We start from the raw sequence: 18,818 nt of genomic DNA on the forward strand, positions 1-18,818 counted from the left end.
GCAAAGTATTGCAGGGAAAACATGAAAAGTGGCTGCACTCAAAGAAATACCTAATCACCCTCCCACTAAGTGATTGGAAAGAACTGTGATTAACGTAGCTTCATAACAATCTTAAGTGAAAAAAGTTAAACAAAAACAGTTACACTATTTTTTTCCAGTACTTTTATTTCCTTGATTTGATGGCAGGGGTAGCACTTACTTAAACTTGAGGTCAAGATTTGTTGCCTGTAATGCAGATACCTTGTCACCTTAGGATCCTTTTAAGTCACTGGGAAGAAATGAGTCCTTGTGGGTCATAATTCATCTGACCTATTTCAGATGTTTGGGGTGGGATGCGATGGGAAGAATTGCACCACAGACTACACTGGCTGTATTGTCTAGACTTCTGCTGGCTGTAAAAGGAGCCTTAGGCAACTGACTTAAATGTAAATGTTTACATTTGGTCAAATAAATCCCATTTTGGGTTTCTAGTAGTTCCAAATAGAGGAACACCACCATTAGCCTGGCAGCTGCAGGCTGGCACTATTTTCAAGCTGCATCAATACTTACATTGCAAACATCCAGTTGCCAACCTCAAGTAACAGTGCCTTATCCCAGAAAAGAAACAAAATCCAAACATCTCCATAGCAATTCTAAAGCCTTTGACTCTAATGCTGAAATTAATTTAAACTCAGCTGTGAACAGACAGGAGGAAAAAAACCCAAACAAACACACACTGGCTTCCTGAGCTAGTCCTTGGACTGGGTATAAAGATTTGAAGCTGCTGTTTATAAAAGGCAAGTGATGTGATCATTGCTGAGGAAGAGACGATATTAAGGCAATTCTTCTTGGCAGTTTTAAAAAACAAGAGATGGTACTAGATGTTCTTGCCGCCCTTTATATACATCTACCTTACCCTACAGACACTACAGCAATGACACTTGAAGGAAGAAAAGTTTGATTTCACAATATTCCTCCATCTTGCATTTACATGCTGGATTTTGCTCCCTCTCCCCTACTTTTCTACAATGACAATAACTGCAGAAGAAAACATCAGAAGCCTTTAAAACCACTTCCTACTATAAACTACAATTTGCCAAGGAAAATAAATTGCAGAGACTCAATCCTGCCAGCCACTTCCCTCTAGCTGCCAGTGCTGATTGTCCCTTTATTGTTGTAGCTGCAGCAGAGAAAAATAAATCTCCTTTTTGCTTCATGTTAGTTATATTTGGCAGCTGGAAACTAGGACTGCATATGGCACCATATGTTCACCCTGCTGGAGCTAACAAACAAGATCTAGAACTTATTACTGCAGTATGTTGCTAAGTGTTAATAATATGAAATCAGAGAAATATCAAGAATATAGTGTAAGGGTATCATCTAGTGACCAATTTATGCAACTGCGACAGCCCCACCACTGCAAAACTGCATTCAGGCCACACTGGATTCTGTTTGATGTGTGGCAGGGGGGAAGCAAGACAGCAAGTTTCTTTCATATATTGAGCATGTAACAGGAAGTGGTAGAGTTCAGAATTAAAAGCAGACACCGCTGAAAACCTGCGCTGTATTAGATCTCATTAAAAAGTCAAAAGTTTAAAATCAAGGATTATTTTAATTAAACGTGTTATTTCTTGTGGATCATCAGGGCAAGGACTAGAAAGAGAAGGCTTCTTCGTCTTAGGTGGTGTTTATTTTGCAGACATTTCTACAGAGTAAGGAATTAATACCGAAGTGTGAACACCTAAAAGACATTGTATTACCAGATGTCAAAGCAAGACCTTACCAGGCTGCAATCCATAATAAGCTCCCATGAAGCCTTTCATAAGTAGCGTTATTTTAACTGAAGACAAAGAGACCTCTCTGCTATACCCCTCTGAAAGGACGCATGGTGCCAATGACCTTTAAGTGGTGCGTGTGCTCTCCCTGGGAAGTGTAGTGCTATGTCTCCTAGCAGTGAAGGTATTCAGAGAGTAGTACTTAGCTGCACAGGCAGCTACTCCTTAAAACATCACTCTTCACCCCAGTGGCTCAGCACAGCATGAGGGAGAGGCTGCCTTTTCCTGTGCTGATCTAACAACTGCTTCCACTACACATCTTCACACTTCTCCTGGACCTCCTATTTTCTTCCCTTCTTCCTGCCCGTTCCTTCTACCCTTCTGATCAAGCCTATCTGCACCCCTTCAAGTTTGGTTTCTACATTTAAAAAAGAAAAAAAAAATAAACCCCAGACTTTTGTTAATTACAATCCTTACATAAAGCGTTTTGACAATCGGACTCTTGACTGTTCCCCGTTTCTCACAGACTGTCTCAATACCTCTTGCTGAACAGAAATTTAGTGATAAAAATATACCTGTTGCCTAAATAGCACAATATTTTTTGTGAATATGAACACAGCCCTTCCAAAGTCTCTCAACAATTCATGGGCTTGAGAACTCCAAAAAGCTTTTCAAGGCAACAATTCACCATTGTTTCTGTGAAGTGCCATAAAACCTTTCCAAAAGAAGTAGTACTTATAGGACCAGACTTGTCACCAGCGTCTAACTTGTGATGCCAACAACACATACCAACTGAAATACCAACAACTGACCAGCTGAACTCAAGCCATGGTGGGTTTGTGTCACTGGAGCGGTACAAAGCAGCCAAAGCACTAAACCTTACCCTATGTATAATCATCTTTGTCCTCACCCAAGAGTCAGAGCACTTTGCAGTCAAAAGTAGCAGGAAATATTTGTCTTTGGTTCAACTCTGACCTTTTCAATCTGTTTAGGTTTCAGACAGAAATAGGAAATGAGTTCCACAATCAGGAAGTATAGCTGCTAAAGGCATTTGCCCCCAGGGGCTTGAGGTTCAATCTCAGACAAATTAAAGGCCTGCTAACTTTGACCTCAGTGAATTACAAGGATTATCTAGCAACAAATTTTCTTAAGATCTGATTTTCCCAGGTGTCCCAGCTTTCAGGGCAGCCTTCCCAAGCAAAGCCTGATTCCCTGACAGCAGTCATGTGAATCTGTAGCAGCACAGCTGTGATGCAGTGTTGTGGAGTGAGCAACCAGTGGGCAATTTCACCGATTTTAAAAAATTTTGTGAATGCTGAAGCTTTATGAGCTAATTATAAGCACTGGGGAGGAATCAGACCCTCACCTTTTTAGAGTGCTATGTGAAACAATATTGTCATGTATCCAGAGTCTACTCACATCTGTTGCTGGTACTGTTGGGTTCAAGCCCTGACTCTTCACATTAGCCCTTCACAACAAGCTGCTTATTAAAAGCCTTTTTCAGTTTTTATAGGGGAACACTTAAGAAAATTTCAAGTATTTCTCTAAACTGGAGCTGAGGGAATAGAATGGAGCTAGGGGAGTGGAATGGAAGACGGGAAGAATCATTCATGTTGTTTTTAATGGAAAGTACAATTTCCTACCCAAAGAGCATGGGCCCTCCCCATCCAGCTCACTGCCTTTTCCAGGCTGTGCAGGAATTTGTCTAGATTTAGGCAGCCAAAGCCCTGACATCAGTGCAATCACAGGATGCTCTGGACAAAACAAAGTGAGAGGGTCATGAACCACTGGTACCAATGGCAGCACAATGAAATATGTACACAGAGATATGTAGAAATCCTACACGGCTGTCATGCCAAGCTTACCTCCAGCTAATGAAGTCACAAAATGAAGAGGTATCAATCAAATTTAATAAAAATTAATTCTTGGAGGACCTTCCCTTTTGAATGGAAAAAGTCTCTTCAGAAAAGTGGAAAAATTACATCTTTGAGCTAGCAAACATCAGTCTGAATAGCTGGTACTTCAGTAAATGCACAAGACATTTCAAAGAGTGCAATTTTCTGTTCACCCTTATTTTTGGCTAGGGCTGTGGAGACACTGCTTCATTAGTATTTAGCACACCCCCACCCCACAATAAAAAAGCTCCTAACCTGCAAATATGAGTGTGGTTTTATACTGGAATTTACCTCTAACACAGGTAGAGAAATAATGTCTGTTGCACACGTTACTCCAGGGATAATCTGTAAATACAGACAAATTATAAGAATATAAATCATTTACCATAAAACATGGGGCCTGTTTAGGTATCTAAATGAATCTCCATTACCCATTTCCTTTATGAAACTAGCTAGCTAGCCAAAACTGCACATTTAGTTTCGCCAAAAAGAAATATGGAAGATGTTTCTCTCATTCATCTCTTTTAAAAAAAGACAACATATCAGAACAGTGTCAGATAAGAGAAATTAAAATAAGCTATTTGCCCTAACTGTAGGGTCTTGCCTAAAGTTATTTATTTTACTTCTGCAAACTTATTCATAAATCTTAACTCTACTGATACTGTTTGTCTTGGAAATAACTGCATGATTTTGCTGGTTAAATACATTTTGTATTCATTAAAAACCTTATATTATTAGCAATAAATTAACACTTCATTATGAAAACTGAGAGATTTAATCATCCATTCCATTATAGTAGCTGTTCTTGTTTTATAAATGCTTTTATTTGTTGACAAAAAATAGGACTCATGGAAAATGATGAGGCCTTCTACAGACAGGTGAGAATCGCCTCACAATCACAGGCCTTGATTCTCATGGGGGACTTCAACTACCCTGATATCTGCTGGGAAGGCCACACAGCTGGGCACGTACAGTCCAGGAGGTTCCTCCAGTGCATTGATGACAACTTTTTGACTCAGGTGGTGGAGGAACCTACAAGGAGAGGTGCTTTACTGGACCTGATACTCACAAACAAAGAGGGACTGGTGGAGGATGTAAAGGTTGGGGGCAGACTGGGCTGCAGCGATCATGAGAAGATAGAGTTCAGGATTAAGTGTAGAATAGACAAAATGACAAGTAGAGTTGAAACCCTAAACTTCAGGAGGGCTAAATTTGATCGGGACTAGATGATCTCCAGAGGTCCCTTCCAACCCTAACAATTCTGTGAATTCTGTGAAAACACCACTAAGGTTAAGACTTGACAAAATAAAACAGGCATAAAGCACGGATATGGATTTAGACCACGTCTATGAAAAGGCAAGGCATACAAGTTAAAGGCTTTATTAAGGGAGTAAAAATAGACTCCCTCTAGCTATTAAAGCACCAGCTGTTATCTTACCCCAATCCAGTCAAGCAGCGATGTGTAGGGCAACAGTTTATCCAGGTTGTGAGTTTCTGGACACATTCTCCAGTATAGTGAGGCTGAATGCAATGTAAAAAGATTTATAAGGGCAAGATTGTATAAACTATCAGTTAACAAGAGTAGGCTTCACAGTTCCTTATCTAACTCTTTTTTAGGGACAAATACTGCTGCTGCTGTCTCTGAAACAGCTTCCTCCATGGTGGAACTGGTCCCATTCTGTGCACAAAAGGAGGAAGAGAAGTCCAGATGGCTGCAGGGCCGGGTCAGCTGCTTGGCCAGAGCTCAGCACTGCAGGGGTCCTTTGTACAAAGGCTCAGAGCACAGGACATGCACTGGCTAGGCTGAGGAATCAGCTATTAGAAGAGAGTATCATGATATGCCAAATCCTTATGAAAAAATGGTTTGGGCTGCGCTAAAGGAGATTTGCTCCTTCTCTCCAATCTCAATTATTTACATCTCAGATATCCAAGACAAGCCAGATGGAGAATTTGCTCTCCAGTAACCTAAAATAACAATAAATCTATTTGTCCCACTAGACAAAAGAATGCATTTGAAAAGTTTTACTGCCAATCTGATTTTGTATCTATGTATCTTCTAAACTACTGATATTGTCTCTGACACCACAAAATGCAGGCCAGCTAACATAAATCATAACCAAAAGGTTTGGAAAGAAGATAGTCAGTTTGTGACATCATGGCTTCTCCTGAAGTCACAACTAGGGTATGCAGGAAAATTCAGCATGCAGGAAAACAAATACCTACCAATGATAAATTCTTGAATGGGGTCAAAAGAATGACATGTTGATAGGTTCTCAGAAATCCACCGAATAATCTGTCAGAATGAGAACAGGGGAGTTTGTCAAATCTCTATTTAAGCATGATTTGTAGCAGACTGTCAAAACTCTGTTTTCAGTAGTAACACTTTGCATGAAGTAGTGATACAGAGATAAATGCTTTCAGGACAGCCTGATGAGCCTCTTGGCACTGCCAAAAGGTACATGTGAATCAGGACTTTTCTTCTTTGGCTGGTATCATTCACGCCCTGACCCTGCTTTGTATAAGATATCAGTCACTGAAAAAACTTAGGGAAGGGTCTTTTCCCACCTGCATTTCCAAGTCTTCTGTGTGTTGGAAGTGCAACAGAGCACAATGTAGAGCTGCCAATCTCTCACTGTCTCGTTTGCTCTTCTGTAGGAACTGTAGTAAGGCGCTGTCACTGATGCTCACGGCATACATATTTCCTACATGGCAATCTAAGACTGTTGACGTGAGTGGGGATCTGATGGAGCAGTTTTGCAACATGTCAATTCTTGCATCTTCACCTGAAGAACATTGGTTTGAGAATAAAAAAGGATTAAGAACACAAAATCTTGCTGCTACCAGTACTTCTCTTAAGACTCTCAGGTCCCCAGCAGTAAGAAACAGTCTGCCTCCTGTACTAGCTGCCCTGGTATTAGGCTGAAGAGGAAGAAGAATGGTGCTGGCTGGGTAAAGGAAGTGAATGAGGTGCACAGTCCATACTCGGTTCTCTCCTTCCCTACTGCTGAAGCATAGAAGATGTACAGATTTGAGGCTCACAATGCTGTCTTCGGACAAATCAGAGGACATAGGAAGGAACTGAGCACAAGGCTAGTAACTGAAATACAACACTTGAATTAGCACCTAATCATGGTACAAACTTGTATTGGTAGACTTCTTATCAATCCCAACAGCCAGAACAGAAAGATTCTGCTCTATGATTACTAACTGAAGCATCAGATCAAACCCACTAAGGTTCACCACAACAGTACTATACAGTAGGACTCCAGACCCTTTGCATCAGAGAAATCAAGCCCACCATACAACAGTGAGGCTTTCCACTCATTTCTAGCAGAACAGTATTTAATGACATATATACAACAGGTATTAGCTTCCTGGGATGCTGCCCCTGCACCAGTTCCCACTACTTACCTCTCCTTCACCCAATCAGAAGAACAGATATCTGTTTTCAAACAAAGGACCCCCACTTCCAAAAATAACCTACTTTCCATAAAGACATGTTTGTTGGAAATGAAATAACGTGCCTCTCAGATGAGACCCTAAATCAAATTGCATCAGCCTGATCAGGTGAAGGAAACACAGATTTCCTCTCCCCACACCCTCCAAACACACACATTTAGAGCAACTCAATTGGAGGAAGGAAATGTAAAATCAAATTTACATCTCCATGTGAAATTTGAGAACAGCAGAGGACCGAGAAGCATGTACAAAGATGGGGGAAGGGAAACTATGAAACTAAGGCAAAGAATTTCAGATTCAGTGAAAGGTCTTCTTCCACTTCATAACAAGCTAGAAGTACATAATAGATGAAGTATGAAATGTCACTTCAGATTCTCTTTTTAAAATGGAAAGTGGCAAAAATGCCACTTTTTTTTTTTTTTTTTCCCCCAATCTCTCTGCTTCTTCAGAACACTGTGCAAGCGCTGAGAAATACAACTTTCATGTAAGGAGATCTGAACAAGTTTCCACTACAACAATAAAATTACTTCAAGCAACAGTCTTACTATACCTGTAAGAAACAAACTATAGCACAGCAGGTCAGGATGCTGACTATTCAGGAGGTGCAGGAACTGTCCAGGCAAATAAGCAGCCACATAATAGTCTATTTAAAGAAATAACAGTGGTCAGTTTAGCACTTGTTCACTTATTTGCTTTAAGAGGTTGTTTCACATGATTCTCATCTTGGCCCGCTTCTCTCTGATGGAATTGATTATATCTAGGAAATATAAAAGGAGTTAATTAAAAGCTGGTGTTACATTAACACAGGAAACACTAGTAATACATTTGGGTTTCCAGGGGAAGATTCAAGAGGCTTGAGACACTCAAGAACTCAGCAGCTGATCTCCAGAGAAGATTCTGAGGCAATTCAGAGGAAGTTGCTTACTAATAGTGAGGTACTGCAGTAGCAAATGCCAAATACAAAAGTTAAGGAAAAAAAAAAAAAAAGGAGGCAGGAAAATAACACAACTACTTAAAGTAAAGAAAAAAAAATCCTTTCCTTCTAGAGAAGGTTAGTCATTTGTCTCCCTACTGGGGACAGAGAATAGCAGTCACACAGGGGAATAATGCAAGTAACCTACCAAGATTCATAAAAGCCACTTCCTTCAATTGATGAGATTCTGTTCTTTCTAGTGAAACTGTAAAAGTTTTGTTGTAACCTAGGGAAAAATAATAACATTTTAAAAAAATCCAAACAATAAACACCATCTGTTACAAATCAAGTATGACTTTACAGCTAGAAACTTCAACAGTGCCAATACACCGTAACAGGGATATTTTAGACTGTTTTACAGGCTTGCCTCCACAGACAGATTTACTTCATCCTAAGCAGAGCTGCTGCACGCTTAGTCGACCTGCACCCACACAATGCAGTTCTTCAGTATGCGGAAACTGGCCATGCACTGCACAGCCTATGTTTGTGTTTAAAGAAGCATTCCATCCCAGAGCCAGCTTGTGTAAAAATACCTCCCCCCCAGAAAAAACCCAAACAAATCCTTTACTTAGCTGTGCTTCACATTTTGGTGATCTTTCAACTGCTTTAAAGAATTTCCAGTTTGTTTTATCTGCATGCCCTATTACTGTAACTTAGTTCAGCTCTGTTTAAATATAGGCTAATTTCAGACCTGCTGTGTTTGCATGGGCTTTGCATCAGCACAGCTGTTATTTTATTCTAGACTTGCACCACACTTCTGGCATCCAGTAAGACTGACATAGAGCCCTGAAACTTCCTCAGTCTCTGAGAAAAACTGAAGATTAAAATAACTAGGAGACAATGACTGGCCTCCAAATGCCCATGCTGCAATAGCCTAAAGGCTGTACGGTGTCATGATCAGAATGCTTCTTAATACTGCATGAAAATTCAAGATCAGACAAGAGATCCACAGTTTAAAAGACCACCAAGGAAAAAAGCAGATCATGAGCCGTGCTTCAGCTACTCATCCAGGACTTTGATTCCTGAAGCTACCAGAGAGATATGCTTTATCTACGCTGCAAAAAAAAAGAAATATGAGACCTCCAAGACCAACAGCAACGCTATAGATGAAGGGGTATCTAAAACAAATAGTTTTTCACACAAGATACTGACTGAAGTTTGCTTGCAGTGAGTCAGTATACTCATTATCACCACCATTACTTGCCAAAGCAAACACATGCAAGCTAATACTAGCACTGCAGAAGACACCTGCAACATTGTCACTTTTGCATTTATGCTACATCAAGTGTCTGCAGGGACCTGCTTTAACAGGGGGAGGGAAGCTTCCTTCCGAGTTTACAGATACTGCAGCACAGACTGAACTCCTTATATGTCTCCAAAATGTGGCTTAGGGACCTGGTATACCACTGCTTCTGTGGGTCACCTCAGGATCAGTCTTAAAACTCTTGTATGACTGATGAATCTTACATGAATCCACAAACAGCTCTGCACCAAACATCTACATTCCATGAAGGTCATTTCATATGCAGCTGGTCAGTGTCACCATATTTATCCTCAGTTTCTTCCTAGTACAGACAGGGATGTACAAGGGCCACGGTCAGCTCAAAGCAATGCAACCACCCTTCAGCTACACATCGAGTACATCTGGGGAAATCAGCCCTTCAGAGCAATACAATGCAGAGTGCTGCCACACCCAGAATGGTCTTTTCCAATTTATTAATGCCTTCAAGAACACAAAAATGCAGTTCATTCAATCCCACAATGTTCCAGCAGCAAAGCAACATATTAGTGCAGCTCTGACACATGAAAAGAAGTGTTTCCTAACACAAGAAAGAAAACACTTAAAATAAGAGAGGTATGTTGTCCACTTGAACACGATTACTCCATAATATGCAGCTTCTCAATTGAGAAATGATCCGTCTCTCTCCTCTACGTATCAAAACAAGAAAGATCTTGCTAATGACAAGTTTTGCTCTGATCAGAACAAAACAATGTTCTTTATTCTTTTCAAGGAAAAAAAAAAAAGGTCTTAAAATTAAGAGCTAGAGCACCACTTACATAGCAACTATTCTTACAGTCAGTGGGTGTTGCACCTCTTGCTGTGAAAATGACAAGTTGAACTGGGACTCTAAACAAATATTCAAGCTAAGAGCTGTTGGCTCTATTTCTCATACAAACGCCTTATGGCGTAAGTACAACACACCTGCAAGCTCCCACAGATTTCAATGATGTTTGTGCTCAGCATGCCAGAAAGTCTGGCTAGAAATATGGGACCAAATTAATAGCCACTCACGAGGCCACCAGTTTGAAGCTACTCTTCCAGCATCAGGCAGGAAGTCTACAGCAGGAAATTCAACTTTGCAGCTAAAGGCAGTTACTGTCTTTAAACACCAGCCACAGTAGTTTATTGTCGGCAGAGTTGGGTAGTTAGTCGTTTTGCAAGGCATTCTGTGATGCTTTCAGCAAAGTGACATTCTCCAAAATAAAGCATAACTTAACAGGTTAATCTTACCTTTATGTAAAAAATATATGGAGTATCTTATTTCACCAGGAATATCAGAGGCTAGACTACAACACACACACAAGCCTCCTAAAAAGACAAAAAAGGAAAAGAAAATTAACTTGTCCACCCGAATAGCTAGACATCTTTACACTGCACAAAACTAAAGCAAGACTGTTTCAAATTAGAAACTAACCTCTCAAAAAAGGTAAAGATTACAGGCATGTATATTATGTATCTCTAACCATCATTTACCTAGCAAAGCACAAAATAAGAGAGAATGGAGTCAATATGGCACAATGGAAACCTGGGTTCTGACATGGCCAGTTGTCATTAGAAGTACATTTTTAGCCCTTCCCAGTAGAAATCATGCCTGCAGCCAGAAAACTGATCAAACCTTTCTCTCCACGACAGCCTCAATCTGTAGATATGTTCTGTTCAGGAATTGTCAAATATATACAGAACAACATAGTAAAACACAGTTTGTTTGCTTTCTAAGTAATTTCATATTGGCAGCAGCATGATACGCTACCAAAGTTTTCTCACACTAGATATGATAGTTGCTTCTCCTCTTTCCATTACAAACAACCATTAATTCTTTTTTTAGGACAAAAGTCAGTCCTTGGCACAAGCTTATTTCAGCCAAGATACTCTGTGCATGAATGCTCCCCCCTCCCAGCCTAATTTTAAGTCAGACTCATAGACTGTTTTGATTCCACTGGATGGTAGCCCTCCTTCCATCTCTTGTAAAAACTTTAATCCACTTACTTCGATACTTTAGCAAGCTGCTTTGGCATTATTTTTTGAAAGAGCTTCCAAACCACATTACCCCACTACAGCTGGGAAAGCTGGGCCACAACTATGACCAATCACCTTTTACCTTTATTGAAAGTTTATCACTTAAAAGAAAAAAAGAGGGAATACTAATCTGTATTAGTTTATGGTTTATGTATACCTTGTATACAGAAAAAGGCACAAAATAATGGTTTATGCATACAAGGTATACAGGAAAAGGCACAGTATGGAAAAAGCACAGCTACCAAGGTATTTTACTTTGTTAAACGCCTTGTACTTCAGGCCACAAGGCTGTACCATAGCTGTGATACAGATATGGCTGAGGCACTTCACACATGGGAAAGGTAAACAGTTTCTTTTGAGATGCATTTTTTTTCCTGCCTATTCTTAGCTGATTGAATATTGTTAGATACAGTTTTGCTTGGATATTTGAGTCATTTAGACAACAGACAGGGCATTTTGCCAAAGCACTTGGCAACTTTCAGAGCATGCATAATTTTTAAAGTAGCAGCATCAGGACTCATGAGGAAGACTGGAAAAGCTCCAGCAACCCGCAACGCTGTTTTATTATCAACAGCTCCCTTCCAACACCGCAGATTTTTCTTGTATGCTTCAGGCCAGTGTATATGCTGTTCTGTAAATTGCACAACTGACAAGTGAGTTTGCTCAGATTGACGCACCAGTGGGTATATATGTAAGCTGATCACAAAAACAGTGGCTATAGGGCACTATTAATAGGTCATGCATCTTTCAACTCTAGCATACTGTTCCAAATATTAAGAAACTGAACTATGAACAACAAAAGATATCAAATGGTGCTTCATTAATACAGATAGAAACATGATGGTCTCAGATCAGCAAGTGTCCAAGCAATGTTACATCTGATACCACCTTGGCAATCCCATTAAAGCAGCCAGAGACTAAGAATATAAGACACTATTCTCCTACCCTTACCAGCAGGTCTCTGCAAATTAGAGCTGGGGTCTGCTGATGCATGGAATGCTTGTTATCGTATGGCACCTAAGTGTTTCACGCGACGGCAGAACCAAGTCTTCTACAATATTAATTTCAAAATAATTTGCAAACAGTAAGAGCTGTAGCTAAACGCCACAAGGTGAGAAGACTCACATGAAGATATATTTGGATAGACTCTTCAGGAATAAAAGGGAAAAGAAGATCTCAACCACAAAATTAAAAAAAAGGAAGCATTTAAAAATTAAGTTCTACTCATACAGGGTAACAGAGAGTTACTACATTCAGTAGAATTAGGGTAACAACAATTACAACTCTGCCACTTGATAAATAAATGTCCTACCACTGAAATTTTAAGTCTCTTATGAAGACATGACATTTTCCCTAGGAAATTTTAACTTTAAATTCCTCATTTCTGTTCATGCAGAATCGTAAAACATAAGACTGTACCAACATCTCAACATGGCATCCAACTGTTACAATTTAAACATGACATTGCACCAGGGCATTTTGTCTAGCTATGCTGGCTTAGGAGTGACTTGCCTCACCTACCTTCAGCCATCCAAACGTCTCTCATTTAAACTCTTATATAGCAAACGAAGAAATACGGATAGAAACAATCATCCTCTGGATATGCCTATTCCTCTCTATAAATACAGTCCAGATGCTTAACTCTTAGGCAGGTAAAGTTTGGTGATGGTAATCCAAGGTTTATGTCATCTTACTACCTGCATTTATTTATTTTTTTTTTAATACCAAGCAAATTTAACTGAAAAGTACTTCTAAAGTGCTAAAAGAAAATGTAACAGCACAGTGTTGTTTAAATAACCACTGTATTCTGGACATACAAAGTTAATTCTGAGACTAAAACTGCTTGATTTCAGCTAATCTAGAAGTACATAGGGGTTTTTACATATTTATATACATTTTGTCTGTGCTGAGTATAAGAAACATGGCTACTTTTCTTCTACTGAGGAAGTCTGAGAAAGGAAGAGCGATTTCATTCAAAGTTCAGATTGGCAGTAGCCAATAACAGTTTTATTAAATGGGAAATTACATGGAATATTCCATTTTGAAATTATGCCAATTATTCTTTGCCAGAGATGTCTGAATGGTACAAATAGGGATATCAGCATTAATATTTGAAGCATGCTAGTAGTTCCACAGAAGACAGTCTGCACCCCAGAGAGCCTGCAGTACAGTTTTCTAAATCACCAAAAACAAGAGGTACAAAAGGGAACTTTAGTGTGATTACCCACAGTGTTCTTTGACAACTAGGTATGGTCTCAGCGTCAAAACCATTTGCTTCAAACTGTCAAGTTACACAAAATAATCCTCAGTCTCAAACAACATTCAATGAAAAGCCACAAATGATAATCTCATTTAGTAGGTGTACTTGTCAAATTATGTGTTCTACATTAAGCGCAATGAAAAGCGCATGTAAAAGGTTCCACACAGAATTTAAATACTGTGTTGGCAGATGGAAAAGAACATTTTCCTTCAGGGTAATCAAACAACAGTCGTCTAGGAGAAAGACTGAATTTCATCCTAAACTAAAGGAGGTGCTTCAATCTGAATAAACCCTAGAGAACTATAGGTTTAAAAGGAAACATATATATACAAATCAATAACAATTTCCATTATTGGACAGGCTGTTAGTATAAGAAATACTCTGTCTTGCTAGCAGAGAAAAAGTAGCCAAATCTAGATTTGGTAGAAAGAAACTTGGCTTTCTCTTACTTCTAATTCCTCCCCTCTAATCTTTATAGGTGTGCTGTCTGCCTTAGTAAGAAAAAAATCCATGTAAGGAAACTATATTTCACTTGATTTGCATTAACAGTCATTTCAACGCAACCAGCAAATACCTCCACAATTCGCCCATGTGCATACAGCACGCCTTAAGAAGTGAGATGTAAAGCCACTTCTGCAACACGTCATATCCCCATACAAATCTGTAGACTATTCAAAGGTTAATCAGATACCATCTCTGCTTGGCGGTATGGTCTAATTTAGAAGCTGAAAACGCAGGCATCTGTGATGAACAGATGTCTTTTGAGTCCAGTTTTTAAACAAAAAAAGCTCATGGCATGCATTAGGATGCAGGGAGACACCTAAATCCTAAAGGTTTAAGGAACATTTTAGGTTTATGTTGAAGGAATTATATATATGCTAAACCCTTCAGTATCACATACTAAGTTTAGTATCACATACGTGGACCTTCTAAGTATCACACATAACAGCAGCATGAAGCTCTTAACGTCTGTATCACAGATGCTCTGTTTACGCATGTCCACTCTGTCCAATTATCTGCTATGTCAAATACCCAGACAACAGATCCAGCAAAAATCTTCCTTGAATTTACTTTCTAACACGTTTTGGTCAGCTTTAACATTAAATTGCTCTAGTATAACACACAACCATGCCTTTGGTACCACCTGTGTTGTGAAACTAGCAGAAAATGCTACAGTGTGCTCAGATGGAGATATTTCACCATATGAATGTATGACACCAGTTCTTTGAAGTTGGGCTACCAGAAAATTTCTGGGTCTGTTTTATTGTTGGTGTTGATGCATAAAACCCTAGGTACTCTTTAGCTCAACTTGGAATACAGCTTTCAGAGGATAGAAAATTTAAGAAAAATAGTTGCCTTTTCCCTCTCCTTATAGTTACTTGTCAAGTATACTTTGAAGGAATAAAAATCTCACACTCATACAAAAAGAGAGACACAAAAAATACAAATATATATAATGTCTTATGAACAAATTTAGTCATCAATTATGATTACACTGCATGATAATTACTAGTGGAAATCATTTTGACAATACTTGTATTTCTTCATTACCTGCTTTACTTGTAAAAACCTGAAGATTCAAAGATTTAGATCCAACATCTTGGTCTTCACAGCAATCGTATCCAAAATTCACAAGTCTATGAGCAAATAAAGATCACTAAATAAATCACTTCATCCACAGTTATTCATCACAACACAAAGATCACAAGAACAGTCACTATGTAATCAAAACATACTAATTAAGTTATAATCAACTCTTCTCTAATGCAAGTTAAATTAGGCCTTAACCAATCTGCACGATGCTGTTCGAAATGAAAATCCTGAGACTGCACATTTATCAGAAACCGACAATTTTGATTACACCTGCAAACTCCATATTCACTTACTGCAGCACTGTCCAACCATTCCTATACTTCTAAGTAAATGCAAGTTCTGATGAAGTACTGGAAATCCAAACATCGGACCTAAGAACTCAAAGGCTTTGCAGCCTAACTCTAGTGCTCTTATGTCTGTAAAGCTGCATTTTAATCTGCAATTAGGCACACTAATTTCAGCCGAAATACTTGAAAAGAAAGCACAAAATCACACTCACATGGAACTTGTTATGCCATGACATTCTTTTTCAGTCTCATGCTGCCTGTGCTTTAAAGGGTTTTCATATCATTAAAATCCACAAGTCCTACTTTTGTCACGCAGACCACGCAACAGAAGATTGCGGTAAGCCTGCTTTGGCTTTTTTTGTTGTTGGGGTCTGGTTTTTTTTGTTTGGTTGGGATTTTTTTTTCCATAAAGGATTTTGATCCTGAAGGAATTTTCCCCTAGGTCTCCTGCAATAATTTTGGAAAAAAAAAAAAAAAAATTTAAAGCACTGAAGCTCCTACAAGAGTTGGATTTTTTCGGTACTAACTGCAAGAAGATACACTGCCCATCCAGGGCAACATGCCAACCTGCATGTGCAGTAGCACCACACTGAGCCTCCTGCACAGCAACAAGACATTCTGACAGCCACAGTTTGGGCACAGTAAAACTCAGCTACCTTCAGTTATTGATATCTGATCTAGTAGCTTTGGCCTCCCTTTTTATTCACAAAGAGAAACAGGCCCCTTGGGAACATAAATTCAACAGATTGAAGATAGATGAGGATGAGATGAATTACGAATGAGAGTCAGACCACCCTGGCTAAGTTTCTCCTCAATTAAAAGGAAGCCTTAAGGAGAAAAACTCAGATGCAGTCATGTGCACAGCAGACAGATAGAATCAGATGAATCTTAGCCTTAGCCTTTAGGCTGCCTAGAAATAGCATGCTGGAGGAGAAAAGGGTACAGGCAGTATCTCATAGGCTATTAAAGGGAGCTACTGGTCTGGTTAACTGTCCAGTAAAACATGTAATACCAATTAAAAATGGAGAGCTTCCCTTGACAGGAATTCTGACATCGCCATTACAACATGCCTGAGATTAAAACAAGTTAATTTAAATAAGTACAGAACACTTAGGAGAAGGATGGTTTAACCTCTTCAAACAAGTATTTTTTGAAACCGGCACCAAAAAAAGCAGTCAAGGATTAAATTACGTTTTACAATTGACCCTGATGAAAATTAGAAGAACTGGAGGTTTGGACACAGTGGTCAAATTCTTCTTATGTTCCGCTACCATATAGGCAACTGCAAACAAAGATACTGTGGTTTCAACACAAACTTTACTTAGGTTTGTAAAACAGTTCCCTATATATAAAAAGGAAAGCAAAACAAAACATAAAAACCCCTTACTTTAATTGTGTGCCATTTACAGAAATATCCAGGTGTGATTCCAGCTGTTAACCAAAAACAAAACCAAACCTGTTTAGTGAGGTCAGCATACTATGATTAATATTTCAGCCCATGTGTCAGTGTCACATTTCACCAGATTCAGCATTTTAACAGTTTATTTCTTCTCCTCTAATTCCTTGCGTTCACCCCAAGAAGCATAAAATAGATTCTTAAAAAAAAAAAAAAGCAAGATATTTGATATTTAACCTCCTGCATCACAGCAAATTTCAGCCACTCGGACAAAAACCTAGTAACAATTACTTGTTCAACAGCTATAATTTATATGTTCTGTTGTCTGTATTTTAGCCACAACACATTGTCCTGTGTCACTTAAAAGTGACAAAATTAGTACATGGTTTCTTTGCCTAGTGCATTTGATAACCCTGCTCTTCAATACTTGAGTATAAGATCACTATAATGTCATGAATGTCACTTACTTCTAGGTCAGTATCTGTGCAATTCCACTGAGGTTACCTTACCATGGCACAATCTGAATCTGACTGAATATATTATTGAAAAGAATATAATGCAAAAAAAAAAAAAAAACAAAACCAAAACCACAAATGGAAAAACAAACCCCAGTTTTCCTCTGCAAAAGTTCCAATAACAAGAGACACTGAAATTGATCTCTGTACCAGTGCCTGGAGCACATAATTATATCCAACTCAAAACAATAGTATAAAAAAATAATAATGACTTACTATTGAGTTAAAATTTTCATCAGGATAAAACTGGACACATTTTAAAGTACTCCTTGATTCCTGGAATTAAGAGGATGTGTTTTGTAACTGATAAAATACAAAGCATATCACACAGACTGAGAAGTGACTGGATACTCCACAGCATTCTACACACTCAACCCATTTTGCTAACAGACATGCAGAAGTTAGGGGACAAAAGAAGACTTTAAAAACCACATATAACCCCCCACAATAGCACTATGACATGCTTCCTTCCTGTCCCAGATCATTATCTGCCAATCATCTATAATTGCGTGGGCCCCCACTTGAAGCACAGCATTACATATCTCACACACACACACACACACACACACACTCTAGAAAGTTTAAAAATGTTTTCCATAACTACCTATATGGCAAAAGGAACTGTATCTTATTTTGGTCATTTCAAAAAGATATCTCAAAAACAAAACAGGAATATGTTTCTCCATCACAGTTCACTTCCTGTTATTTCCTAACACTCATATATTTTCGGTGGCTAAGAAGAGTTAAGAAAAATCGATTTTCATTTACATAGAATATCAAATGCAAATAGTCCCTCAGTCAAAACAAACAAACAAAAAAAGAAGAGTTTCAGCATTTCTAGCCAAGAACCTGTCCTCATTTGGTCAGTCAGTAAGACTGTGTACAACATACCTTCTAGATGTGAATTCTCTAGAACAGAGGCATTATACTCATGACAGTTTTTGGTAGATTTAGATCCTTTTGTATAAAAATACCTTTTTAAAGCCAATAAAAATCTAACGACCCCATGCATTTTTTATAGAAAGCACTGAGACCACCAATCATCTTGCAATTTACTACGCACAAAGAGTGGTTAAGACAAGTCTGGCTTTTGCTTTGGGTTATTTGAGGCAGGAACAAGACAGACTACTATAATGAAAATCAAAAATCACACTATTACTGCCCCCCACACTCAAAACTTTACTGTCATGAGACAGGCAGGAACAAAATTATTAGAATGACTTTCATCTCACCTTTGGAACAATGTAGAAGAGCCTTTGTTCCATCATATCCCATTGTGCCCAAATGAGATCATCTGCAACTCTGGCTCTTGGAAGCTGACCTGAGTTTTGAATCACCTAAAGGGAAAGAAAGAACATTAGAAGTCATCAAATAAGGTTCTGTAATGA

General features: G+C 38.8%; 1 protein-coding gene across 1 annotated transcript in view; it reads right to left on the reverse strand.

The window, feature by feature from the left end:
- GSAP (gamma-secretase activating protein) overlaps window positions 1-18,818 on the reverse strand; it is a 43,250-nt gene that overhangs the window by 15,392 nt on the left and 9,040 nt on the right. Inside the window, exons 8-18 of the mRNA XM_009882917.1 lie at window positions 18,663-18,767; window positions 17,647-17,706; window positions 16,907-16,950; window positions 15,191-15,276; window positions 10,594-10,671; window positions 8,230-8,307; window positions 7,659-7,751; window positions 6,215-6,432; window positions 5,873-5,942; window positions 5,088-5,170; window positions 3,941-3,994 (exon numbers count right to left, since the gene is read on the reverse strand). Coding sequence (XP_009881219.1) covers window positions 3,941-3,994; window positions 5,088-5,170; window positions 5,873-5,942; window positions 6,215-6,432; window positions 7,659-7,751; window positions 8,230-8,307; window positions 10,594-10,671; window positions 15,191-15,276; window positions 16,907-16,950; window positions 17,647-17,706; window positions 18,663-18,767 — 969 coding nt within the window. The remainder of the gene's footprint in view (window positions 1-3,940; window positions 3,995-5,087; window positions 5,171-5,872; window positions 5,943-6,214; window positions 6,433-7,658; window positions 7,752-8,229; window positions 8,308-10,593; window positions 10,672-15,190; window positions 15,277-16,906; window positions 16,951-17,646; window positions 17,707-18,662; window positions 18,768-18,818) is intronic.

Source organism: Charadrius vociferus, unplaced genomic scaffold (assembly GCF_000708025.1).
Source record: "Charadrius vociferus isolate BGI_N301 unplaced genomic scaffold, ASM70802v2 scaffold32, whole genome shotgun sequence".
Taxonomy (NCBI): Eukaryota; Metazoa; Chordata; class Aves; order Charadriiformes; family Charadriidae; genus Charadrius; species Charadrius vociferus.